Genomic DNA, 26,800 nt, shown 5'->3' with positions numbered 1-26,800 from the left:
ATTAAACCAAGTATTGAATAATGAAGCCAAGATTAGAATTAGTGAATTCATAAAATCTGAACATTACCATATTTATCTCAAAGTTACAGTATATTTTCTCCCATTGTATTCTTCTACTACCAACAAATATTTGAAGTCTTTTTCTTGTAGCTTGCAACTTTTTTTGAAAATATTGGGAATAAGGCACATATAGCATGTTCTCTGTATATGACAGATCACATTGCAATTTCTATCTGTTTTTGTTAACGCCCTTGTTTTTAAAGAAACTCTTTCTAATAATGAATTTATCTAAAAGACTGTGGTGGTCTGAAAAATGGGATAAGCCATACAGTGGTTACATTCACAAGCACCAATGAACAGAGAAATAACACAAAGGGATTCTGAGGTTTTAGAATATTAGCATGAAATGAAAGTGATATTCAGCTGAAAAAATGCATGCTAACACAGGGGTTCTCAACCTTTTTCCTTCTTCCCCCCCAACCCCCCAACATGCTATAAGACCTCCATGGCTCACCTGTGCCACAACAAGTTTTTCTGCATATCAAGTAGATTAAAAGCAAGGGCGGGCGTTAGGAGGTAGCAAGCAGGGTAGTTGCCCGGGCCCCAGGCCACAAGGGGCCCCACAAAGCTATGTTGCTTGGACTTTGGCTAAAGCCCCATGCGGCAGGGTTCGGGCTTCAGCCCCACATGGTGGGACTCGGGCTCTGGCTTTGGCTTTCTTCCTGGGCCCCAGTGACTTAACGCTGGCCCTGCTATCTGGTTTATTTTGGTGGACTCCTTGAAACCTGCTTGCGACCCCCTAGGAGCCTCAGACCCCTGGTTGAGAACCACTGTGCTAACACATATAGGAGTCTCAACATTTAATAGAGGGAAAAGACTTGAGTTAGGCTGAAAGAAACATAAGGATGATGATGCAACCAAAGTAGATGAGCTTCCAATGCAACCTTGCATCAAAAAGCTAAATGTGATTTTGGGCTATAGAGAAGTGATAGCCCCATCTACAAGGTTGTGGTGAGTCTGCACTTGAATACTATGTTCAGTTCTGGGCTTCTCAATACTAGAAATATGTAAACAAATTGGAGGGACTATAGACAGTGTGAGACACATATTTTACTTTGGAGTGCTTAACTGATGAGGAAAGATGAACAGAACTACATCATTTTGTTAGATGATAACTAAGTGGTCAACACACCCTTTTACAGGCATTTGAAAGATGAGGAATTGTCTAGGACTGTCCAGAAGTAGGAGAAATGGGATAGAATTCATAAAACGACAATTCAGGCTGTCAGCAAAACCTTTCTGCTGGTGAGGGTACTTGGGTTATTGAATAGCTTCCCAAGGAAATTGGCAGAAACCTTATCACTTGAAAATTCTGCCTCAAATCATGTTTTCCTCTATGCTTTGTACAAGCACAGTCCACACTGTAAGTGCTCAGTAAACAAGTAGACTATACAAAGCACTACAATTATACTGCAGGTGAAGAAACAATTCTATACTACCATGGAGAGATGAACTAATACAAATTTTCCATCTATAACTTCTAACACCAATGAAAAAGTTCACTGGGACATTCAAGAAAAATAAGCATTAATTTATAACTGTGGTCCCTGAATATTTTAAAATAGCATGTCACACCTGGTTCAGAGAAAACAGTTGAACCTTACAGTAAAGCAGTAAAAGATCTATAATTATATGTGGATATATAAATTACTAACTTTTATTAGCACATCTAATGAAGTATTTGACCAAACCGCTGATCTCTTGCATCTTTTTCTGCCTGGAAGCTTGTACTGAGGCAGATACATTTGGTTTTGCCAATCTGATACTGTCAGTTTCTTTCAGGATGTATTTCTGCAGAAACCTTCAAAAATACAAAATGGGTATTTGTCAGAATCAGAACTGATTAAAATAAAATGCATGCACATTGTTGAAACTTAAAATCCAGGCACCAATTTAGCACTTTTGCTTCTGAAACAATTAATAAACACAGGTATATATTACTGGTGCAAATCTAATGGAAATAGCTAGCAGATAGTGACAAGAACTGACTATCTAGTACATTGTGTATCTGAATTATTTTATCTATTTAGATTTTAAGCTACCTGGGGTAAGAAGTTGATCTTCCTCTAAAATATGTTTAGTGCTGAGCATAAAGTAAGTGATTAAAATATATATATATACTGATATGCATCTATTATTCATGTTACAACAAATATGTATAACTACTATAGCACAGTATATTAAAAAGTACTGTTTATTGTTCATAATGAAGAAAAACTTGAATGCTTTCTAAATAAATGAGCTTCATATCAGACTCAACAGCATGTTTTTGACTGAATATTTTAAAATTATTCCTTGAAAAAGATGCATGACTTCCATTAATTTTAATGGGGGGAAGAGGAGGGTTAATCATGTCCTGTTCTGAGAACAATATCATATAACTAAGAGTGAATATGTAGTCTAAATTGACTATTAGTTTGTATTAGATGTACCACAAGTGTATGTTCAAGTTTTTCATAATTACATTACTGATTTTCTGATCTGCAATATTTACTTGGTTTAGTGTCTGCATCTTTGTTTTCTTCTAGTGTAAACCCTTGTTTTAGTCATAGCAAAAGTAACAAAAGATAGTAATATAAAAATATTTTTGATTGTTATATTACATGGTAGAAATACATCTGAATCTTAGTTTAGATTTATAGTTTAGATGCATGTATGTATGTATGCATGTATGTATGTATAGAAGAAGACATCAGACACTGATTTTTAATATGGAAATGCCACTTATATATAATGACAAGCACATCATGCTATGCTCCATTTTCCTCTCAATGGAAGATTGAGATGCAACCCACAGAATATATAGGACAGCGGTTCTAGGGAAATTCTGCACTACTCTTCATGCGCAGAATTCATGTCCCCTATCGATTTATTTGCTTCCCAGCAGAAAAATGATTTTCGGACAGGGAAGCACAAGGAAGCCACAAAAATGATCACGCATCCCTTTCCAGCAGCATGGGCGCATCGTTTCGGGCACCCAGAGCAGCCAGTGTGGAGAAGTAAATCACAGGTGGCTGGGGATCCCCTGCCAGTGCCGGGTCACACCTACTTCCCATCCACTCAACCCCCATGCATCCAGATCCCCCAAGGCATCCCCACTGAGCCCCACGCTGGCTAGCTCCAGCCCCACTCAGGGTTAGGGACGACTCGGTTGGTGGCTCCTACCCTGTGCTGGGCTCAGCTGCTAGCCCCAGCTGGGCTGGAGATGGGGGAGAAGTGCACTTCCCTTGCATGGAATGGCAGGGGCAAGGCAGACTTACCCCTAGAAAGCTCCCCCGGCTCTGCACACACCCCTTTCCAGCCCCCAACACTCCTCAGCCGTGGGGGGAGGGATCACTATAGAGGAGCTACTCTCCCAAACACCCAACCCCCGTGCATCCAGACTGCCCCATGTGGGCTGCCCCTTCCGCACCCAACCCCCCCAAAGCCCAATCCCTTCACCCAAATCACCCCCTGTTGAGCTCCCCACACTTGAACCCGCACCCTGACAAGCCTCACCCTCTATGCACCTGGTCCATCCCAATGAGCAGCCTGCACCTGGACCTGCACCCCACTGAGCCCCAACCATATGCACCCAGACCTCCATCCCACCAAGCCCTGCTCCCCACTACCCAGAATCCCTCACTGAGCCCCCTCCCCAGATCCCCCCGCTGAGCCCCAGCCCCCAAACCCAGACACACTCTGCTGAGCCTGAACTACCTTCACTAAGACCCTCCTGCAGAGTCCCATTGCCTCTGCACACAGAACCCTCCCAATGAGCCCCTGGGCATCCAGATCCTCCCTGCTCCCAGACTGTCCATGGAGCTGCCTACACCCAGATTGCCCCACACAGAACTTTTTCACCCCACACTTGGATCCCCCCCACTAAGCTCCTCTATACTTGGATCCCGCCAGGCTAAGCCTGCCTGCCCACATCTGGTGCAGCGGGCGCACAGAGGTAGGGCCCCAGGGTGTTTCTGGGGCAGCCCAGCCCTTGCTTTGTGCAGCCTCATTGCCAAGTCCATGTCCCGGGATGGTGGCTGCATGGTGATCTCCCAACTCCGTTCAGCCAGAGGCCTGTGCTCCCATTGCCATGCTGGAGCCTCTACATTTATTTATTGACAAAAAAAATTGCAGAATTTTAAATTATTGTGCACAGACTTTTTATTTTTCTGGCACAGAATATTTAATTTTTTGGTGCAAAATTCCCTCAGGAGTGAGAACAGATTCCATAGTAAATATGAGAGCCTCCACAGACCATACAGTATAACTCCTTTGGCCCAAGAGCCACGATTCAGCTATCCTAGTTCAAAGGACTGATTAAAAACATAAGTTTCTAATAAGATATCTACACCATATGTATAGTCCATACTATATATACTGTAGATATATGTTCAAGAACTGGACATTGAAAGCTGGACACAAACTGAAAATATTTATCAGAAAAAAAGTAACGTAAAGTTAGTACTTATTATAAGATAAAATCTGAACAGGTGACTAACAATAACTACCCTAGCAATCATCCTTATTTAATCAAGTTTCCACTAGCACTGAAGCATGGTGTAACCTCTGCAACTGGTAACTGTTACACTGAGCCATTTCACTTTCTTTTTGTGACTATCTTTAAAAATATGTAAATTTTAAATCTTTTAAGACATTTCCTATTTACAGACAGGCAGATAAGATTCTGAATTCCATCTGCAGATCTAGGAAAAATATTAGTGTTGACCTGAAAATCTATGAAACAAAACAGTGCTGTTTTGTACAGTGAGAAGGATGGCAACTTAGACAAAAATGATACCTAAATACAGCATCCCAGTTCAGTTGTTTTCTTTGTTTATAGTCAGAATTATGATCCAGTTGGTTAATTGTTTCAGAATCACGGATGAGACGTTTGAATTTTTCAACTTCTTTCTGAAAATGTATTTCAGGAAAAAGGTTATTTATTATGCATCCACTCCACTGTTTTACATACGAAAAAAGGATTTTAATTACCCTTCGCTCTGTAATTTTGTCATTTTCAAGTTGACGGCAGCAAACAAGCAGCTCATGTAGCACCAGACTCATGGCTTAGTTTAGCAGCAGATAAATAATTTGCATCTGTAAATGGAAGTAAAGACAATCAGTATTCTAATTATGAAATAAACTGCCTTACTACTGTAGCTAGCCAACCTGCTTAAAAGATGGGAAATGCAATGCAAAGTGGAATCTAGCTTCAATTTTAAGTCTTTTTAAAAAATGTTACTGGAAGTGTTTTGATATTTTAGTTGCTTTCAGTTCATAATTGTGGTCATGCTGTCTTACATGCATAGGTATTTTTAAAATTTATGTTCTATTTCACAGAGAGGATCACCAGCACCTGGATTGGTCTTGTGGGCCATCAAGAACAGGACAAGTACAATCAGAAATAGTCTCATTACAAGACTGTAACACATTCTCACAACTAGTTGTTATGGAACAATTGACAACAACGAGGGCCACCTCATATGACTGTGGGTATGTTTACATAGGAAAAAGAAATCTGTGGCTAGCCCTGCCAGCTGATTCAGGCTCACGGGGCTCAGACTGCAAGGCTCTCTCATTGCTGTGTAGACTTCTGGGTGAAGGCTGGAGCCCTGCAGGCGGGAGGGTCCCAGAGCTCAGGCTCTTCGCCCAACCACAGAAAGTCTACACAGCAATGAAACAGCCCCACAGCCCAAGTTGGCTAGCATAGGCCAGCCAAGGGTTTCTCTTTGTTCTGTAGACATACTCTCTGACTTCTGCCCTGACATATAGAGAAGTGAGAGCTGGCCAGATAACACAGACCAAAGCATCAAAAATGAACAGATGACACCTAGCTCTACAGCTCTTTTGGATGACACAAATAGCTCCATCTCTCAGCACTCAGCCCCAAATCAGAAGCCGTTTAAAGCTCAGCCAAGGCAAGACTAAAGGTAGTGTTGGCAGGAAAAGGGAACCATTCTGAAAACACTTTCCTTCCCTATGACATTCCCCTCTATCAAGAGCATTTCCGCCAGACTGTTAAATTTGCAGCCTCGGAGTCCTTTTGGACTCAAAACCACAGGATGCCCAAGTAGCCATGGCAGGAAAAAATGCCCACCTCCCTCTGTGACTAGCCAGAATATTGTGCTCCATCCTATTAAAACACTCACCTGGCCTTCATGAGCCACATATTCATTTCAAACTGAAACTGAATTATGTTTTTCTCACAAAACAAACAAGGAGAAAAATTTTGGTTGGGTCAAACAAAATGTTTTGAAAAAGTTGATTTTTTTTTTTAAATATTGAAATGGGTAGTTTAGAAAATGCCAAAATGTTTTGACACCTCTGAAAAAAATTTAAGGCTTATGGGGGCAAAAAAATTTTGGTGAATTCGACCGAAATTCACAAAGTTTTGGTGCGTCTCACAAATGCATTTTTCAGCAAATTAATTATTCAACAACAAAAAAATGCTCAGCTCTGAAGTTGAGCTCCTTACACCTCAAACCATCAGACTTCTTTTCCACACGCTGGATCATTTTTATGGCCTTCCTTTGAACTCTGTCCCATATTGCCACATCCTTCTTGAAGTGTGGACACCAAAATTAGACAATATAACAGTAGTGATCTTAGCAATGCTAAGTACAGAGGCAAGAACACTTCCTTATTTTTACTTAATAGTCCACTTTTTATACATCCAAGGATTGCATTCATTCTTTTTGCCACAACATTACACAGAGAGACCATGCTGAGGCAATTATCTGCAATGATACCTACAAACTTCTCTGAGTCACTGCTTTCCAATAGCTTCTCCAATCCTGTAGAAATAATTTGCATTCCTTTTTCCTAGATGTATAACCTTACATATGGGTGTATTAAAACACATTTTGTTGGATTCTGACAATTTAACCAGGCCGTTCAGCAGTTTTCTATTAGGTAATCACCTTAGTCCTCGATTTTGCACTGACTCCTGATAATTCATGGTCTCTGTCCTGATATTCAAAGCCCTAGCTTCCCAAGACACAGCCTCTGTCTCTCCCTCTATGATCATGAACTGCCATGACAGCTATATTGTACTATAACAATAAAATCTTCAACCAATAGAGGAGGCAGAACTTCCAAATGTCAGATTAGATTATGTAACTCACTCTCTCAGGAATTATCACAGACCCAACCACTTTCAGAATGAAATGCAAAACTCTTTTCTCCAAACTTTCCCTCAATATGTTCAAGCTACGACCTCTTACAGATTAGGCATTTACATGGATAATGCTTCTGAACATAAACCAACCACTAAATGATAGGCGCTAGCAACAAAAATCAATGAGTTTCTCAACTCTACTCCCCTTATGGCCATGTTATTCCATAACTGTCCACCACAGAGTTTCTTAGACTCTTCTCTGAATTATCACTGTTCAGAGACATAATACTGGACTACACGGACTGCTGGCCTAGTCCACTATGGCAATTCCTATGTTCCTAATACTTATTGCAAAATATATAGGAAGTGCAATGTAGCAACCATAACATTGCAGTAGAAAAACTTTGAAAAGACAGTCAATTTAAGTCAGATGTAAACAAACTTCTTGTTATTAATACAGACGCTCCCCGACTTCAGCAAGCATTCTGTTCCGGACCGCCTTGCGTAACTCGAATTTTGTGTAAGTCAGGAACATACACCTGACCATTACATTAAAAAAAAAAAAAAACAACACAACACACAAAACTGTCTAGCTTACGGAAAGTTTTCCGAAAGTGTGGATTTGCATAAGTCAGGTTTGTGTAACCCAGGGAGCATCTGTATGAACATCACAATATCATAGATTACTGAAACTGAAACAACTAAGAAAATTCAAGTTATGTTTCACTATTTGTTTGTTTACTTTTTATCTCCTCAATTTGGCAATGAAAATGCATTTAGTCTTTAATCAATTTCACAGTTATTTATTGTCAATTTTTGTTTGAAGTTCGTAATGAAGCAATGTTTAGATTACAATATTTGTAATATTGTATATGTTTGAAGGCAATTATTATTGGAATGTTTTTTTAAAAAACCATGAACATGTTTTCATCGGTCTTTGGTTAAGAAAGACCTGTTTTTAAAAAAGATTTAGAAATTTAGATTTAGAAAAAGAAAGAATTTAGAAAACACTGCGTCACTTGGAATTTCCTGGCATTTACATATTTTGCCTCATATTTAGCATTATGTTAAGGTCATTACTATATTAAATATGTAATAAACAGAAATTAAGAATTACCAGAAAGATACTCTAACACACCACTTAATACAAGCTGGAACAGAAAAACAATTTGTTCAGATAAGGCAAGATCTGACAAATATTCTTTCAAACAGCCTCTCACTTTGCAATTGTTTTGATTTGATAAACAAAACTTACATTTTATCCTTTGAGATGTTTCATATTTAATAGGCATAAGTCTAAAAGAATTTGTAGAAATTGTAAAACCAGTTGCTGCCTAGTATCAGATTGATCAGTAATAATTTTCTCACATTTACTTAAACAGCGAAGACTCAAAACAAAGAATGCATTAGAACAGAGCTGTACACAGGCTAAATCAGAGTCCTAAAATTCAACCTTTGACTGACCTTTTCCTGTAACCTGAGGCTACAAATAAAGTTGCACAACCCTAGATTCTTGTTGCCGGTGAACTTGAGCAATAAATAGGGCCCTACTAAATTCACGGCCATGAAAATCATGTCACGGACCATGAAATCTTGTCTCTGCCCCATGAAATCTGGTCTTGTGTGTGCTTTTACTCTATACTATACAGATTTCATGAGGGGAGACCAGCATTTCTCAGATTGGGAGTCCTGACTCAAAAGAAAGTTGCAGGGGGATCACAAGGTTATTTGAGGGGGAGGCGTCACGGTATTGCTACCCTCACTTCTCCGCTGCCTACAGAGCTGGGTGCCTGGAGAACAGCAGCCGTTGGCCAAGTGCCCAGCGCTGAAGGCAGCACCCTGTCAGCAGCGTAGAAGTAAGAGTAGCAATATTGTACCCATGCCATCCTTACTTCTGCGCTGCTGCCTTCAGAGCTGGACAGCCGGAGAGCGATGGCGGCTGACTGAGGAAATTGACCAAAATGGACCATGAATTTGATAGAAATAGCTTATCGATAGGGCACTATCTATCAAAGAGACTAGAAAAATAATGAAATGGCTGCGTACATGTATAGGTGTGATCATCAAGCATTTGGCAAGCAGACAACGTGGTCTTTCATGTATCAAAGTGGGTGCCCTAGATTTGCATGGAAAATGTGCTTATGTGCCATAAGAATGCAAAACTAATTTCTTCAAGTTAGCAGTCCCACAATAAAGTTTTCATATGTATGCTATACATTAGAAAACCTAATAAACAGATCAGTCTCTTTGTCCTATAGGCCAGGAAGAAAGAGAGCCAGAAACATTTTTTTATTGTATTTTAAATACTTAGGCAGCGTTCATATGCTGTGGTAGGCTAGTGAATACGCATCAGATCCGTTCCTTGTTTTGTATTCAGAGAGCATTCTGCTTCCTCTGGTAACAAATATAGGGTTTTAGCACTTTTTACTTGCTAACCTCCCAACCTCCACACCAGCCCAACTACAGCAGAGTGAGCTTGATTCTGTTGTGGTTCTGTGCATGAACAGAACTAAATTCTGAGTGCAGAGGCAAATCTATCCTCAGTTTTACCTGTGTAACCTTCCTGAAAAGAAGGATTTGCATCAGTGAGACTGGGAATCTAGTTTGACCTGCAGAAGCTTTATCAGAGACCATGCTCATGGGAGGGAAAAAACTCATCTTAATTCTCAGATTCCAGCTTGACTCCACAGGATTAATGGTTAGGGAGGAGTATAAAAATATTGCTTGTGCATGTAGGGTTGTAATCAGGAAGACCGAAACACAACTGGAGTTGCAGCTAGTAAGGGATGTGAAGGGTAACAAGAAGGGTTTCTATAGGTATGTTAGGAACAAGAAAAAGGTCAAGGAAAATGTAGGACCCTTAGCGAATGGGAAAGGCAACCTAGTGACAGATGATGTGGAAAAACCTGAAGTACTCCATGCTTTTTTTGCCTCAGTCTTCACAGACATATGCAGCTCCCACACTGCTGTCCTGGGCAACACAGATGGGGAGGTGAGCAGCCCTCAGTGGTGAAAGAACAGGTTAAGAACTATTCAGAAAAGCTGGAAATGTACAGATCCCTGGGTCCAGATCTAATGCATACGAGGGTGCTGAGGGAATTGGCTGACGTGATTGCAGAGCCATTGGCCATTATCTTTGAAAACTCGTGGTGATCGGGGGAGATCCCGGACGATTGGAAAAAGGCAAAGATAGTGCCCATCTTTAAAAAAGGGAAGAAGGAGAACCAGGGGAACTACAGACCGGTCAGTCTGAACTCAGTCCCTGGAAAAATCATGGAGCAGGTCTTCAAGTAAAACCATTTTGAAGCACTTGGAGAAGAGGAAGGTGATCAGGAACAGTCAACATGGTCAAGGTCAAGTATTCATCAAGGTCAAGTATTGCCTGACCAACCTGATTGCTTTCTATGATGAGATAACTAGCTCCGTGGATATGGTGAAAGCAGTGGATGTGATATATCCGGACTTTAGCAAAACCTTCTGATACAGTCTCCCACAATATTCTTGCCATCAAGTTAAAAAAGTATGGATTGGATGAATGGACTATAAGGTGGATGGAAAGCTGGCTAGAGTGTTGGGCTCAATGGGTAGTGATCAACAGCTCAGTGTCTAGTTGGCAGCCTCACGGGTTGTTCCTGCAGCGTGCCCCACAGGTTGATCCTGAGGCTAGTTTTGTTCAACATCTATTAATGATTTGGATGAGGGGATGGACTGCACCCTCAGCAAGTTCGCAGATTACACTAAACTGGGGGGAGAGGCAGACAGGCTGGAGGATAGAGATAGGGTCCAGAGTGACCTAGACAAATTGGAGGATTGCGCCAAAAGAAATCGGTTGAGGTTCAACTGGACAAGTGCAGAGTCCTGCACTTAGGACAGAAGAATCCCATGCACTGCCACAGGCTGGGGACCAATTGGCTAAAAAGCAGTTCTGCAGAAAAGGACCTGGGGATTACTGTGGATGAGAAGCTGGATATGAGTCAGCAGTGTGCCCTTATTGCCAAGAAGGCTAAGCGCATATTTGGCTGCATTAGTAGGAGCACTTCCAGCAGATCGAGGGAAGTGATTATTCCCCTCTATTTGGCACTAGTGAGGCCACATGGTCTGGGGGAGATGAGGTGGGGTGGGGAAAGAAGGGGGGGCAGGGAGATGGCCGGGAGGGGAAGTGGGAGGGGCGAGGTAGGGAAACTGCCTTGAGGTGGCAGGGGAAGGCAGGGAGACAGCCAAGAGGTGGCGGGGGTGGGGTAGGGCGAGGATACGGTTGAGAGGTGGTCGGGGGGATGGCCGGGGGCGGGCAGAGAGACGACTGAGATGTGGGGGGGAGGTGGCCGGGGGGGGGACGGGGACGGGGCTGAGAGGCGGCCGGCGGAGGAGGTGGCTGAGAGGTGGGGTGGGAGGTGAAGGGGAAACGGCTGAGAGGCAGCTGGGGAGGCTGAGGTGGCCCGGGGGGAAGGGGGCGGGGAGACGGCTGCGAGGTGACCGGGGGTGGATGGGGAGGTTGCCGGGGGGGGGGGGCGGGGAGGCGGCAGACGGCTGAGAGGCGGCCGGGGATGGGCGGGGAGACGGCTGAGAGGCGGCTGGGGACCCCCAGATCCGGGGCGGAGGGAGCAGGGGGACCCGGGGACCAAGGCAGCCCCAGAATCTGAGCTCAGACTCGAGGCTTGGCGCACCCGACTCCTCCCCCCGCTGAGCTGCAACCGCCACCCGGAGTCAGTTACCGCACGTGGTGTCCGCACGCCGCCTCCGCGAACGCGAGGTGCCCTGGGCCAGAGTCTAAGAGAGGCGCTTACGCACGCGCCTCCCCATCACTCCGTGCCCGGGGCAAACCCGGAAGCGGAAGCGCGCTTACTTCCGGCGGACGGAGTTGGGCGGGGCGGACAGTAGCTCCCTGTTTCCGACTCCGCGCCTTGGCAGGCGGAGGTCGCGCGGCTGGTTAGCGGCGCTCCCGGGGGCCGCCGCTGCCGTGCCCAGCCCCGCGCGGGGCCATGCTGCTGCCGTCCGACGTGGCCCGGCTGGTGCTGGGTGAGTCCGGGGGCCGGGCGGGTCACGTCTCCCGCTCCGCTGGCAGCGCCCGCCGGGCGGGACCGGAGCTGCAGCCCCCGCTTGTATCAGGGCGGGGGCCGCGAGGGCGCCGGGCTGCAGCCGTCGGTCCCTGGGGTAGAGGCCTCACAGGCACCGGGGCGGTTCGACGTGCCCTGCTCAGCAACCAGCGCAAACTGGCTGCGTGCAGGAGGCGTGGCCCTACCGCGGCAGGAGCAGACCTGCGCCCCGTGCCTTTGGGGGCGCGTTATGGGAGGGCCCCTCGGGGCCAAAGGCTGCCGCACACGGCAGTTGTTTATACAGCTTCTCTGTTGTTACTGGTTAGCCACTGACAGCGTGGTCAGGGCTGTGGAAAACGCAGAAATACAGAGCTCCTTTGCCAGTGGTTCTTCCCTACTGTGCCCTCGTGTTGCAACAGAAAAAAGACTCGCGACTGCCCTCCCACCTAGCCCTAAAGAAAGAGAGTAACACTGACCTTCACTGTATCTGGTTGCAACACCCAAACTAAGAACACGTTTCTGCCATATAGATTTTAATACCTGTGGCCCTGCCTTCACACAGTTGGTGTAATGCAAAAAGACCTGTCAAGATGCAAACTGACAGGTGAAACTACATTAACAGGCTATATCTTAACTTGGGGGGAGCCTGTGCTATCCCAAAAAGTGTAATCCAAATTTATAAAGGTCATATTTTCTTCTATCTTTCTACGAAATGAAATAGGGTGAATGAGGTCTAACTAAACTTCAGATTACTAGAAGAATTATGTATATCAGAATATCTAGACTGTCAAACTTTCATTGAGCATCTAGTGTCTCTATGATTTGGACTAAGGGTCTTGAAATTTGGAACATGCTCTTTACCATCCTTATTAAAATTATTATAATGTATAGCTATTATTATAAGCCTCTGAAAAAATTCAGCTCAGACATGCTCAGTAGAAACTTGATAGAGTTTGGCAGCTATGTTCCCTGAAGAGTCCATTTTCATTGAGTGTGGTCCATCCCCTCCAAGCTCTTTGTGCTGATCAGATGGCATGTTTCATTCCTACTGAGCATATGTCATTGACTGATGAGTGTAACTGGTCCTGCTTCTGTGCCAATCTGCAGAGGACACGAGTTGTTACAACCCTCACCTAGAGAATTGTGGCTTTTTAGTTCAAACTGTAGTAGCTCATGCTTTGTGTCTGGAAGTCTCCAGTTCAGTCCCTTCTATGTCAGACAAGATGGTGGTCATTACACATACTCCAACCCAGGGCTGCAGAGACTGAGGAGGACTTTCCCTGCAGTTGTTCTTCAGGGGGCTGCTATAATGCCCTGAACCAGAACTGAGAGCAGAAAGACTGTCTCTCTTGTGCTCTCAACAACCACAACCCCCGGCACTTGTTGAAATCGCCATAGAAAAGCCCCTGGGGACATAAATAATTTTGTATTCAGGGTTTGGTGATGTGCAGTAAATAAGGCCTGGAGAGCCACACACTGAACCACAAGGATAAAACAAAATATTGGATAACTGCTCATTAAGTGAGCACTGTTCATCCAGTATGCTGAATAAGGCAGGGATCCTGTAGAAAAAAATAGTATATGATGATTTAATTAAAGATTGTATCATAACACCATTTGTGACACCATGTAGGACCCAGCCACACCATCAGAGGCTCATTCACCTGCACATCTACTAATGTGATATGTGTCAGCAATGCCCCTCTGCCATGTGCATTGGCTAAACCAGACAGTCTTTATGTAAAAGGATAAATGTACACAAATCAGACATCAGGAGTGGTAACATACAAAAGCCAGTAGGAAAATACTTCACTCTCTCTGGACACTCAATAATAGATTTTAAAATAGCCATTCTTCAACAAATAATCTTCAAACAGACTTCAAAGAGAAACTGCTGAGCTATAATTCATGTGCAAATTTAGCACCATCAGTTTGGGCTTGAATAGGGACTGGGAGTGGCTGGCTCACTATAAAAGCAATTTTCCCTTTCTTGGTATTGACACCTCATCAATTATTCGGAGTGGACAACATCCACCCTGACTAAATTGGCTTTCAACATTGGTTCTCCATTTGTAAGGTAACTCCATTCTCTTCATGTGCCAATATATATTTATGCCTGTATCTGTAATTTTCATTCCATGCATCTGAAGAAGTGGGTGTTTTTACCCATGAAAGCTTATGCCCAAACAAATCTGTTAATCTATAAGGTACCACCGGACTCCTCATTGATATCATAACACACGTATGTAATTGGGCAAGAGCAACCTTAATCCTGGTATTTCATAACTTTTGAGTGTTTGATTTTGCAACTTTAATGTTCTTTGACCATAGCTCTCTCTGTATGTGTGTGGGCGTTGTAAGCATATAGTCATCCTATGCAGCTATGGATATGTTTACATTGCATTTTAAAACCTGTGGTAGTGAGGCTTGGGTTTATATACTTGGGCTCGCGCTGCAGTTCAGCTCAGGCTTTGAAACCCACCCTCTTGCCCAGAATTCAGAGCCCAACCTCCAGCCCGAGCCTGAATGATAAACATCTGTTTTTAGTGCAGTGGCATAAGCCCGAGTCTATAGACTGACCAGGGCTCTGAAATTCCCTTTTGTGCATTTTAAAATGTAGTGAAGAGACACACTGTGTTTCAGGAAGTCATAGAGAGAGTAATGGTGTGGCTGGATTTTTAAAAAATATCTGAATAATATTGACATCAAAACACAGAATTACAGGCTGTACCAGTAGTGTTACACAGCTCTTCATGATGTTAACTAATCATCTTTAGGACCAAGTACAAATATTTCCATGATGTATAGCATTGCAAGAATTAGCTTCAGTGAATTATGGGGTTTTTAATTTTTATTTGCTGCATCATATGTTGAACGCTGGTGTGGACCAGAAAGTGAAGAAGACTTTGATTTGATCTGATCTTTCTGTCAGTTCTAGGAATGGTATTTAATAAGAGACAAATTGGAGGTAGATGTTTGGAACTGGAATCCCATCAGAGACATTAAAATAGAATGGCTATAGCACCATCCAGCATAGCACAGGGGCAGGTCTGCTCTGGCATGGAATAAACAAAATGACGTACTGTACTAACTTTCATGATTCTGTGTTCTGAATTCTATATATAAATTACTCTTTTTAATGCCTGAAGGAATTTCCGCATTAAAATGGAAGTTAAATAATTATACACACTTCCTAAAGGCTGGAAATATTTAGGGGGAAGTAATAACTGTCTATTTCACATTAAAGTAACTAATGGGATCTGAGGGTATGTCTACACTATGAAATTAGGTCAGTTTTATAGAAGTCGATTTTATACAGTCTATTGCGTATGTCCACACTACGCGTATTAAGTTGACGGAGTGCGTCCTCACTACAGCGGCTAGCATTGACTTACAGAGCAGTGCACTGTGGGTAGCTATTCCACAGTTCCCACAGTCTCCACTGCCCATTGGAATTCTGGGTTTAGCTCCCAATGCCTGATGGGGCAAAAACTTTGTCGCGGGTGATTTTGGGTACATGTCATCAGGCCCCTGCCCCTCTCTTCCATGAAAGCAATGGCAGACAATCGTTTTGCGCCTTTTTTCCGGGGTCCCGTCTGCCGGATCCGCTCAGCCTGCTGCCTGCGTACCTGATTGGAACCCCAGGCAGGTAGCAGGCTGAGCTGCTCAGCCCGCTGCCGGTCCGGAGCTCCGTCCGCCAGCTCCTGCCAGCCAGGGGTCCCGCTCAGCTGGCAGACCTTGATGAGGTCGATCGGGGTGCCTGGACAGACCTGGCTATCCTCTTAGAGCACCGAATGCGAGTGACTCAAGGTCATTCTCTTCTTTAAGTTTCATCTCACAGAGATTCAGTCCTGCCTGGAATATCATGCGAGCTGGAGGCTTCTGCCTCAGGCTGCTCTCTCAGACGACATTACCGCACAATTGCACCTATCCCAGCCTGCCCCATGCTGCCATGGCTCATGAAGCCTGGACAGTAGTAAGGAGTAGTTCAACTTGTGGAATAACAAATCCAGAATGAAGGATTGCACTCTCTGGGCCATGTTAAGATTATTTCAGAGTCCTAGATAGCATTTAGTCGCTATAAAAGGCTTCATGAAAATTTTCTCCTGCTCCTAACAAAAATGTTAGTTTAGGAGAGCATTTGAAAGGGTAAGGAACCCGGGACTATAACTTAGAGCTTCCATATTATTTAACTCATAATTGATGTAATTCAGAGTAAAATTTCACAGTGCAGTCTGTTCTGAGACTAAAAATGCAGGAGGGGAGTCAGAAAAAGGAACAGTGACCTGTTTCTGCCCGGTTTCGAACCAGGGACATTCCGCATGTTAGGTGAACGTGATAATCGCTACACTACGGGGCGTCTTTTTTTTTGCCACAGACTTTGCCAAATGCACAGGAATGTTTTATCTAGCTACAGAAGCTACCTAATGCAATGTCTATATCTATGGCCTTCCTGCGCACAAAGTGGTCATGCCCCTACCCAAGGCTGACACAGCACGAACTGCATGTGACATAGTGACCTGGCTCGAGCAGGATTGCTAGCAAGGCATGATATCTTTGCCGTTAAGCAAACATGCATTACATTGTGCCCTATCAGTGCAGGAGGATTGCATGAGCTCGGAAAACATGTCATTGTGAATGCATTTTTTTCACCTTCTAATCTGCGATAACCTTAGAGACGGAGATGATGGTGGAGCGTATAAATATTCTGGGGGGACTGCATGGTCACCAGTGCTGCTGAGTTTGCCACACTGGCCAAACAGGAAATGAAATTCAGAAGTTCCCGAGGCTTTTCCTGTGTACCTGGCTAGTGCATCTGAGTTCAAAGTGTTGTCCAGAGTAGTCACAATGGAGCACTCTGGGATAGCTCCTAGAGGCCAATACCATCGAATTGCAGCCACACTGCCCCAAATTCGACCCAGCGATGTCGATTTCAGCGCTAATCCCCTCATTGAGGAATACAGAAATCCATTTTAAGAGCCCTTTAAGTCGACAAAAATGGCTTAGTCGTGTGGACAGGTGCAGGGTTAAATCGATCTAACACTGCTAAATTCAACCTAAACTCATAGTGTAGACCAGGGCTTAGGTGCAGAGCTGCACAAGAAACTATTGATATGTCTACTGAATATGAAGTTTACAGCATGGAAATATATTACTTTTCCAATTATGCCATCTACCAGAAATGTTCATCTTTTTAAAGAAATCTGAACATGTTTTAACGTTGCTCATGTTTTTTCTGTTTTGGAACTGTTATATATGCACGTAGAATCTTGATTATTGTATGGCAGTGCATTTTATAAAAAATTACTGTAGAGTTCAATTTAATTTAAAACTGGAATTTTGGGCTCATGTATAGAGCTTGCATGGATATAATAGCAGATATCTGCAGATTTGCTGGACTCTGGATATAAAATTTGGATCCGCATCCATCCATGATCTGCAAACGTGGTCCGTGGATATCTGCAGATTTGCAGGCTTTTTTATGTTTTGCTCAGATTGTCAATCCTTTCTGGCAGTAATTTTATTTTCTTGTCTATAGAGAGCTATGCACAGCTTTGTTTCTGTATAAACAGTAATAGTTCTTTAGGTGGTACTAATAATTTGTTTTAGTCTGAAAGTAGCTTTATTTGGATTTATGTAGCGCAATGTCAGCAATATTATGTGCCTTTTTTATTTTTTTATTTTTTACAGTTAGGGAAATGTTTGGAAAAGGAGCTATTCTTTCAAAATATAACTTATTTTCTTTAGTTTTTGTCAATTGAGTCCGTAGATAATTGCTATATGAGCGTGCTTAATTAATATGTTTAGAGGAACTTTGACATCTACCAAGTGTAGCATGGAGAAGCAATTAAAAAAACTGCAAAACTTTCTGTCTTATCTGTTGCAGGATATTTACAACAGGAAAAGCTTTTAGCCACCTGCCGTGAATTTATATTGGAAAGCTCAGATTTAAAGGAATATGCTGAGCACTATACAGAGGAAGGATTTGTTCCAGCCTGTTTACTGGTGAGTTAATCTTTACAGCATACAAGATAAAGTTACGCTGTGGTATAGTCTGAAAATCTCTCCTAAATAATTTATTATTAGTCCACACAGACTTCTGCATTACTACATAGCATCTACCACTCAGACACTGTTCCAAATGTTTCAGTAGTTTGAAATAGTAACCTCTCTCTCTCTTTTTGGCATCCCATAAAGCACTGTATGTGCACAGCTGTCTCAATCCTACATTGCTGATAATACTGAAGGATAGATATCTAAAAGAGTAAAATATGCAGATGGTATTGAGAATGTTTAATTCAATCTGTTTTGTAGCTGTGAGCATGGAGTTACTTTTGTTAAAGTATTGCAAGAAACTACATTGATTACAGGCCTACTACAATTATTTAAAGTATTATTTATTAGGAGTTTGACAACCTTTGTATCGTGTAGATGTAACATTTAATTACAGTCTGTTCCACATAAATATTAACTTGAATTAGATAAATCAGTTTCACTTAAAGATCTCAAATATGTGCATACTTACCAGCACAACTAGAAGTCTGGTGAATGCATTAATTCTTTTCCAGTTTGACAACTGTAACGCTTCCGCACTTACTACCCTTATCTATTCCAACTGAGGTGCAATTTATCTATAGTCTTGTCACTCATGATTTGTTTATTAACTATGCATGTAAATGTAAATACATGTTAACTCTCTCACTTCAATGGCTGCCCTTTCTACTGCACTCAAAATGAGGTTTTGACTAGCATTCCAAGTGCAATGGCTTTGATTTTTGTACGTGCAACTTTGATATTCATATTTGCACCTACTCACAGCTTGCATTCTATTTTTCTAATACACCATTTGATAACTGTGAATCCTTGCCCTGCAATATTCTAGATTGGTGGAAGTCTCTCCCTTATGAGATCCATGTTTCTGACTCAACAACTCAAAAAAAGAGCTTAAAACGTTTTATCTAGTTATAAGCATTTAATTAGTCATGTTGCTAATAGCCTACTGGGCTGTCTGAATTTCAGTTCTGAATTCAGCTGCGGCCAGTAAGAATTAGATAAATAAACAAAGGGGAGAGAAAAAGATTATGTGGTTTATTAAAGTAAATTATAATGAAATATTCTTTTATTTTAAACTTTTAAGATGGAAAATATATAGACTATTTTCCTTTTCTTGGCAATTTTTTTTTTCTGTTTCTAAATGCAAGTGATGTTAGGAAATTCCATAGGACCAAAATCTCTTTAGAATTCACATGCTTTATAGAGAGCTTTTAACAAGTATCAGGACTATAAGTGATTACCAATATCAAACTAGACAAGAAGCTGAAACGAAGGATAGTGGTAATTTGAAAATCCTAATTCTGTGTGTCACCTAAAATCATGGTGTAATGAGACAGATGCAGATGGTTTGCTTTAAAATTATTAAAAACTCTCACTTTTGGCAGCAACTCTCCTGAGGTGTCTGTTCTCTTAGCAACATGTTGTACTGCCTCAGGCTGATGGCCTTTACTTGTGTGCACGTTGCAGCTATTCCCTAACAACCAAAAATGACACTGCCTAACTTTCTCCTGCCTCTGGCTCTATTATCCCATAATAACAAGAGCAAATTAAAGCAAGTTAGTGTATTCTCGGTTGATATGTCCTGGAATGGCTACTCTGCAGAAGGCTGTATGCTTGAAAATAACGATTATTGTTGAGGAATTAATTTTGTCCCCGGGTTGCGCTTTTTGCAGTCCCGAGAGAGCAGCATAAGCAAGGTAATCTACATCTATTTGTGTCCAAGTCTACATGGTGTAGATCCTAAAGAACTACAAGAACTGAATGTGTTAGGACTCAGTCTTTTTCACCATTTGAGTATTGTAATAGAAGAAGTAAAGTGTAGGTTGCTGCTGAAGATTCTTTAATCTAATACTGATCATTTTTTTTCTTTCAGTCTTTGTTTGGAAAAAATTTGACAACCATTCTTAATGAGTATGTAGCCATGAAAACAAAAGGTAAGCATTGAGGGTCAGACATCTGTTGTATAGCACTTCATTTCATTTATCTATTTAGGTTGTAAACTCTTTGGAGTAGAGACAGGCTCTCTCTCTCTCTGTTCCTAGCACAATCCCCAGTCTAGATTGGGACTTTGAGGTTCTATCACAATACAAATGATTGTTAATTTGATCAGAGTTTTAAAAAAAGATGTCTGTTATCATAGCCAGTAATTGTGGTCATGCTTTTTCACTAAAAATGTGAACAGAATCTTTAATATAGCAATGGACAGAAGTGTATGTTAGGCATAAAGTAAATGAAGGTTCATGATAATAGAGTTGTACTGTTTGTATATAGAAAAATAACCAGAGGAGACTTGCAGTGCATGTGTGAAATTTGGCTTCCCTGTCTTGATTTCCTTAAGTTATCTTTAAAAAGTTCAAAATGAATTATTAACATTTTGTGTGGCTAGGAGAGAGAAAAGTGCAACTTTTTTTTTTAAAAATGCAACTAATGAGGGTCTGCCTTCCACCTAGTTTTGTTCACCGTTGACGTCTGTGCAAGTGACTAGACTTAGTTCTGATGGTGCTTTGTGAGACTTGGGTGGGGGCATACAGTGTAGTTAAATGTATGACCTTTGATCTCTGTGTAAAGAATTGCCATGTCTTGAATATTTTTGTGATGTTGTTTTACTCACTTCTCTGACTGTAAACTCAGCTAATAAAGTGAGTATGAACCAGGTATTTTAATGTAGTATGGAATTAAAAAAGGTGTGGACTTGATTCTGAGAGCTGTTTAGTATCTACAATCTACAGTTACTGGGAAATCCAAGTATTCAGGTGCCAACTCAGACCTACTATACACAAAAATTCTAATTTGGATTTTTAGTCTTTTCTGTAATCTTAGCTGCTTGGAGATTCTTCCTTCTCTCCATTTGCTTTTTGAAGATTGTGTGCTCCCCAAATTTCAAGCATATTAATTTCCCTCAGTTATTTATCAAAATGAGCAGTGATTCCTGTAAAAGACTATACATATGCGCTACATTTTTAAAAAATGTGCAGTGATTCCTATAAAAGGCTATAAATATATGGTGAAATTTTCAAAAATAAAGTACCTGAATAATTTAAAGGTGTAAATCCAATTTTTAGAAGTGACTTAGGCACTAAGGGCTTGGCTACACTGGAGAGTTGCAGCGCTGGTGGTGGGTTTACAGCGCTGCAACTTAGTAACTGTCCACACCTGCAAGGCACATCCAGCGCTGCAACTCCCTGGCTGCAGCGCTGGCTGTACACCTGGTCTGCTTGGGGTGTAACGATTGCAGCGCTGGTGATGCAGCACTGCTCATCAAGTGTGGCCACCAAAAGCGCTGTTATTGGCCTCCAGGGTATTAGGAGGTATCCCAGAATGCCTGCTCACAACAAACTGGAAGAATGGCTGAACTCCGAGCTCCCCCGAACTGCTTATTTAAAAAACAAACACAACTCCTGTTTGCTGAGCGAGCGGAGGCAGGCAGGGGAATTGCTTTGGAATGTTCACAGCTGTTTGCTTGAAGACAGAAATGACAGGCTCACACGGCAGAGGGGGAGGGGGAAGTCCATGTTGAGCAGATGCTTATGTGGTCTGACGGCTATTTAGCAGTGCATAATTTGCATTTAGTGAATGAGAGGGGTGGGGGAAGGTGTCAGAACTTTTAAAATGATTCAAGGTAGGTGCTGTGTGTCTTCCAGTCCTTAGAACTTGCAAGGCAGGGAACTGAGAATAGTGTCAGCTCCAAAAATCCACTCTCTCTGTCTCCCCCACGCTCCCTGTCACACTCCACCCCACCCCCCGTTTTGAAAAGCACGTTGCAGCCACTTGAACGCTGGGATAGCTGCCCATAATGCACCACTCCCAACAGCGCTGCAAATGTGGCCATACTGCAGCGCTGCTAGCTGTCAGTGTGGCCACACTGCAGCGCTTTCCCTACACAGCTGTATGAAGACAGCTGTAACTTCCAGCGCTGTACAACTGTAAGTGTAGCCATACCCTAAGACTATAGACTTGTAATGCCTAAGGGCATGGCTACACTTGCAGATGTAGAGTGCTGTGAGTTAAACCAGCCCTCGGAGACCGCAGCAGGGATAGTGCTGCAGTGTGTCCACATTGTCAGATTCAAACACACTGGCATGGCCACATTAGCAGCTCTTGCAAGGGCCACAGAGAGCAGTGCATTGTGGTAGCTATCCCAGCATGCAAGTGGCTGCAACGTGCTTTTTGAATGGGGAGGGTGGGGTGGAGTGTGACAGAGAGTGTGTTGTGTGTATGTGGGGGGGGAGAGAGTGTGGGTTTTTGGGGGTCTGAGAGCATGTCAACATGCTGTCTTGTAAGTTCAGATAGCAGCAGACCCTTCCACCCCCTGATGCTCTTTCTCACACACAGCATTCCCCAGTAATGGTTTGCTTTGTCCCGGAGCAGATAAGCATACCGGCTGTCAGAAACGGAGCTTTGAAAGGACATATCCACATTCTTGCAGTGATTCCAAAACAATGACAAGAGTGGCCACTTGACTTAAGGGGATTATGGGACTTTTCCGGACGTCGATCAGAGTGCAGTAATGCAACACCTTGTTCACAATGACGCCTGGGCATTTCAGCCAAGGCGCAACAAGCGTTACGTTTCTCGTGGAGGTGGATTACCCTGGAGCGCTCCAGCTGCAGAGTCCAGGTGCTCTAAGTGCCTTGCCAGTGTGGACGAGTCGGGAGTTAGGGCGCTTGTGGCTGCTTTAATGCTCTCTAACTTGCAGGTGTAGCCATGCCCTAACTGACTTTTGACAATGAGACTTAGGCTTCTAAGTTGCTTAGGTACATCTGAAAATTTTACTTAGTGTTTACCTCTTGATCATATTACACTAGTTTTCTGATACGTCTTCTCTCAAGCTACCTATTTTAGCTCTCTGAAGAATGTGTTCATGTTTTATTTTATTTTTTTTAGAAACCACAAATGAAGTTCCAGCAATTATGTCATCTTTGTGGAAGAAGTTAGACTATACTCTTTCTCAGATCAGGTAATTTGTAATGTTGAAATCAAGAATAGGGGACTTTCCTTTAAAGTGAGACTATCTACAGCCTAGCTTTCCTTTACTTCATTTTCACATTTTACGAATATACTGTCTACACACACTGACTAAGGGTAATGAGGATATTTTTTATGTTTATTTTTCTCTGTGAATTGGCAGGGAAAGAATCTGCATTTGGCACTAAAATGGTTGGGTGGGAATCTCAAAACTGTTCCGTTTATGCTAGCCAGAGAAATCAGATAGAGAGGTGCTAGTGTGGTTTCCATGGCCTATATAGATATGGCCTTACTGTCATACAACACAGTACTGTAGTTGCTGTGGTTATTGGTTCCAAAATTCAACCTAATTTCACAGTAGATCCCACCTAAAGAACTTAATCAATATTAATCATGCTGCAGCCAGAAACATTGACTAGCGCATAAACTAGTAAATGCATAACTATAGAATGATCCTTCTTATGCTTAGGTGTCTCTAGTGTGTTTTCTATTTATTTTGACTGTTTTATCTTATTTTGTAGGAGTATGCAGAATTCTGCAGGATTTTCTGCTAATCAAAGGAGTAGGTATCTATTTTAATCATATGGATGTAATAAATGGGGTTCAGGTTCAAAACTGATTTTGATTGAGGCCAACCTCTCCTCAAAAGAGTATCAACCTTGTGGTTTTGATAGTCTTCATACTCACTCCTAAAACTAGATTTTAATTTTCTGCTCCCTTAAACTTATTTAATTGACATTTCAAAGGGTAACTGAAGTCATGACCAATCCAATTGCAGTCTAGTCTCACTAGAAAGTGGAAAAACAATATAAACAGGTAGCTTGTCTAGAATTATTCACCTCTTTGGAAGATCTACCAATTGAATTTTTAAACAGCAAAGTTCTTTTATTTCGACAATCACTAGAATAAACTCCATGCCTTACAAGTCTTTAATCAGAAACGTTTGTGAGAAAAATAAATGTTAAATACAGGTACTGTTTACTCTTGAATCTCAGAATCCCATTGCCTATATTGGACACATTTACAGTGTTTGTTGTTTTGGGAATCGCTTACAGCTTAAGTTTGTCAGGCTTGGTTTACATACAGTGTACATACCGGTTTCACTATTTGAGTTAGAGGTGTGGGTTTTACACAGTAAAATTTGTACAGCCTGTAGTGTGGATGCAGTTATGCCGTAATAAAAATGCCCATAAACTTACAGAAATAAACTACATTGATACAAACACCTTTATACTGGTTTAATTTTGCCTACCCTAGTTAGCTGTACTGCTTTAACTGTATTGGTTTCAAACTAACATAGTTAAAGCCATACAAAACCTGTGTGTAGACAAGCTCTTGCAGAAGGTACTGTACTCTTAGGCCCCATTTCTTTTCTCCCTCTCTGCTAAAAGAGCAGTTGGTCCTGTTGGGGTGCCCATAATTACATCTTCAAGTAATGGTGACTACTGCCTGGAAAATCAACTGCCTCTTGAAAATATCCAATAATGAATCTCATTGTAGCCTTAACTTTCCTCAGCACGTACAAGAAATGGAATTGCAGAAATGAAAAGGCAGAGAATACTTCAGTCAGCTCCTCCAACCTCAGGACTGTTGTCTATAGCCCACCAGTCAGGACAACTTAATTCCTCTTGTATGGCACCTACCCAAATTATTCACAGACCTACAGTAAATCAAAATGTGTCACAGACAAGATTGAATATGTTGTTTGCACACCAGTCCCAAACACAGGAAAATAATGTCAGCAGTAAGTAAAATTTGTTACTGTTTTTTTTATTTAATTTATGTACACAAATGGAATTATTTTATAATGTGTAATAGTCATCCTACACAAAAGATAGCTTGCTTTGAAAAATTCCTGCTTTGCATATTCTTACTAGTGTCCAGACCAAGTCAAGACATTAGAATAAGATGATTGCACTATGAAGAGATTGTTTTTAATTTGCATATTGGCTGTGGTTCCATGTATGTTGGTGGCTCACAGATGCATAAAATAATTTGTGTTCAGATCCTTCCACGTGCGCCTAGCATCCTCAGAAAAGATGGTTAGCAACTTGAATCATATCTGCATGTTTTTGTCTGGATTTTGTGAATAGAATGCTGTGCTTTGTATGGTGATACCAGATTACATTTAATCTAGTCACAAGAGGAGTAGGGATTGGAAATTAGATACTAATAGGGATATTAATGTGCAATCCCAGTTTCCTTTAGCACCTTAAGAAGCTTCATTAGAAAAGATGTAGGTGTCACCCATATTCTTTTTTTAAAGCAGGTGATTCTATACATATTCTAGTTCCTGGGCCTCAAGAACGAAAATTTAATTCAAGCTTGCTATCTCCAGGAAGACGAAAAAGGTGAATGTTCCTTTTATAATTTGTGCAACATGCTTGTCTTGAACATGAGGTTCTTTGGAACACAAAAATTGCAATACTGGATCAGACCCAAGGCCCATCTAATCCTGTATCTGACAGTAGCCAGTACCAGATGCTTCAGAGGTAGGTATAATTAGACAGATGTGGGGAAATCTGCCCTTTTACCCTGCAAGTAGGTCTCATCCTGATCTCTGGTAGTTAGAGAGAGAAGCTTAAACCTTGAAGGATGAGATTTAATATACTTTCCAGAATTTGTTAGCATTAGTTATGATAACTGAATATCCATATAAATATCCAATCCATTTTTTTAATCTAGAAAAGCTTTTGGATTCAGCTTCTTGTGGAAATGAGTTCCACAGTCCAGTTAAATATGTGGAAATGTTTCCTTTTATTGGTTTTTTATTTCTGATCTTTTAATTCGATTGAAATGGTCTCTTGTTCTTGTGTTATGAGACAGGGAGGACAGAAGTTCTCAGTTTTCCTCCTCTAGACTATTTATTATTTTATGTGCTCATTGTGTCTCTTTTCTAATGTAAAGAATCCCAGTCTTCTCAGTCTCTCTACGTATAAGAGTTTTTCTAGATCCTTGATCATAGAATCATAGAATATCAGGGTTGGAATGGACTTCAGGAGGTCATCTAGTCCAACCCCTTACTCAAAGCAGGACCAATTCCCAACTCACAATCATCCCAGCCAGGGCTTTGTCAAGCCTGACCATAAACCTCTAAGTAAGGAGATTCCGCCACCTCCCTAGGTAACCCATTCCAGTGCTTCACCACCTTCATAGTGAAAAAGTTTTTCCTAATATCCAACCTAAACCTTCCCCACTGCAACTTGAGACCATTACTCCTTGCTCTGTCATCTGGTACCACTGAGAACAGTCTAGATCCATCCTCTTTGGAACCCCCTTTCAGGTAGTTGAAAGCAGCTATCAAACCCCACCCCCATTCTTCTCTTCTGCAGACTAAACAATCCCAGTTCCATCAGCCTCTCTTCGTAAGTCATGTACTTCAGCCCCCTAATCATTTTTGTTGCCCTCTGCTGGACTCTTTCCAATTTTTCCACATCCTTCTTGTAGTGGTAGGGCCCAAAACTGGACACAGTATTCCAGATGAGGCCTCACCAATGTCGAATAGAGGGGAATGATGATGTCCCTCAATCTCCTGGCAGTGCCCCTACTTATACAGCCCAAAATGCTTTTAGTTTTCTTGGCAACAAGG

At 42.0% G+C, this 26,800-nt stretch overlaps 2 protein-coding genes across 8 annotated transcripts in view; one reads left to right on the top strand and one right to left on the bottom strand.

Annotated features, from left to right (window-relative positions):
- Nucleotides 1-11,976, bottom strand: part of ATM (ATM serine/threonine kinase) — a 112,657-nt gene extending 100,681 nt beyond the window's left edge. For all 5 annotated transcript variants that reach the window (XM_030561035.1, XM_030561050.1, XM_030561069.1 and 2 more), the window contains exons 1-4: nucleotides 11,872-11,976; nucleotides 5,035-5,139; nucleotides 4,841-4,953; nucleotides 1,716-1,861 (exon numbers count right to left, since the gene is read on the bottom strand). In XM_030561035.1, coding sequence (XP_030416895.1) covers nucleotides 1,716-1,861; nucleotides 4,841-4,953; nucleotides 5,035-5,106 — 331 coding nt within the window. In that variant the 5' untranslated portion in view covers nucleotides 5,107-5,139; nucleotides 11,872-11,976. The remainder of the gene's footprint in view (nucleotides 1-1,715; nucleotides 1,862-4,840; nucleotides 4,954-5,034; nucleotides 5,140-11,871) is intronic.
- A 131-nt stretch (nucleotides 11,977-12,107) lies between these two features.
- LOC115650684 (protein NPAT) overlaps nucleotides 12,108-26,800 on the top strand; it is a 36,159-nt gene continuing 21,466 nt past the window's right edge. For 2 of the 3 annotated variants that reach the window (XM_030560968.1, XM_030560989.1), the window contains exons 1-7: nucleotides 12,108-12,175; nucleotides 18,080-18,198; nucleotides 20,120-20,180; nucleotides 23,131-23,203; nucleotides 23,733-23,773; nucleotides 24,728-24,955; nucleotides 25,478-25,562. In XM_030560968.1, the coding sequence (XP_030416828.1) occupies nucleotides 12,139-12,175; nucleotides 18,080-18,198; nucleotides 20,120-20,180; nucleotides 23,131-23,203; nucleotides 23,733-23,773; nucleotides 24,728-24,955; nucleotides 25,478-25,562 (644 nt within the window). In that variant the 5' untranslated portion in view covers nucleotides 12,108-12,138. The remainder of the gene's footprint in view (nucleotides 12,176-18,079; nucleotides 18,199-20,119; nucleotides 20,181-23,130; nucleotides 23,204-23,732; nucleotides 23,774-24,727; nucleotides 24,956-25,477; nucleotides 25,563-26,800) is intronic. The other variant, XM_030560979.1, reaches the window with a different exon arrangement.

The sequence above is a fragment of the Gopherus evgoodei genome, chromosome 1, assembly GCF_007399415.2.
Source record: "Gopherus evgoodei ecotype Sinaloan lineage chromosome 1, rGopEvg1_v1.p, whole genome shotgun sequence".
In the NCBI taxonomy this organism is placed as follows: Eukaryota; Metazoa; Chordata; order Testudines; family Testudinidae; genus Gopherus; species Gopherus evgoodei.
Note: the sequence above shows the minus strand (reverse complement) of the source record. Positions and strands in the feature narration are given on the sequence as shown.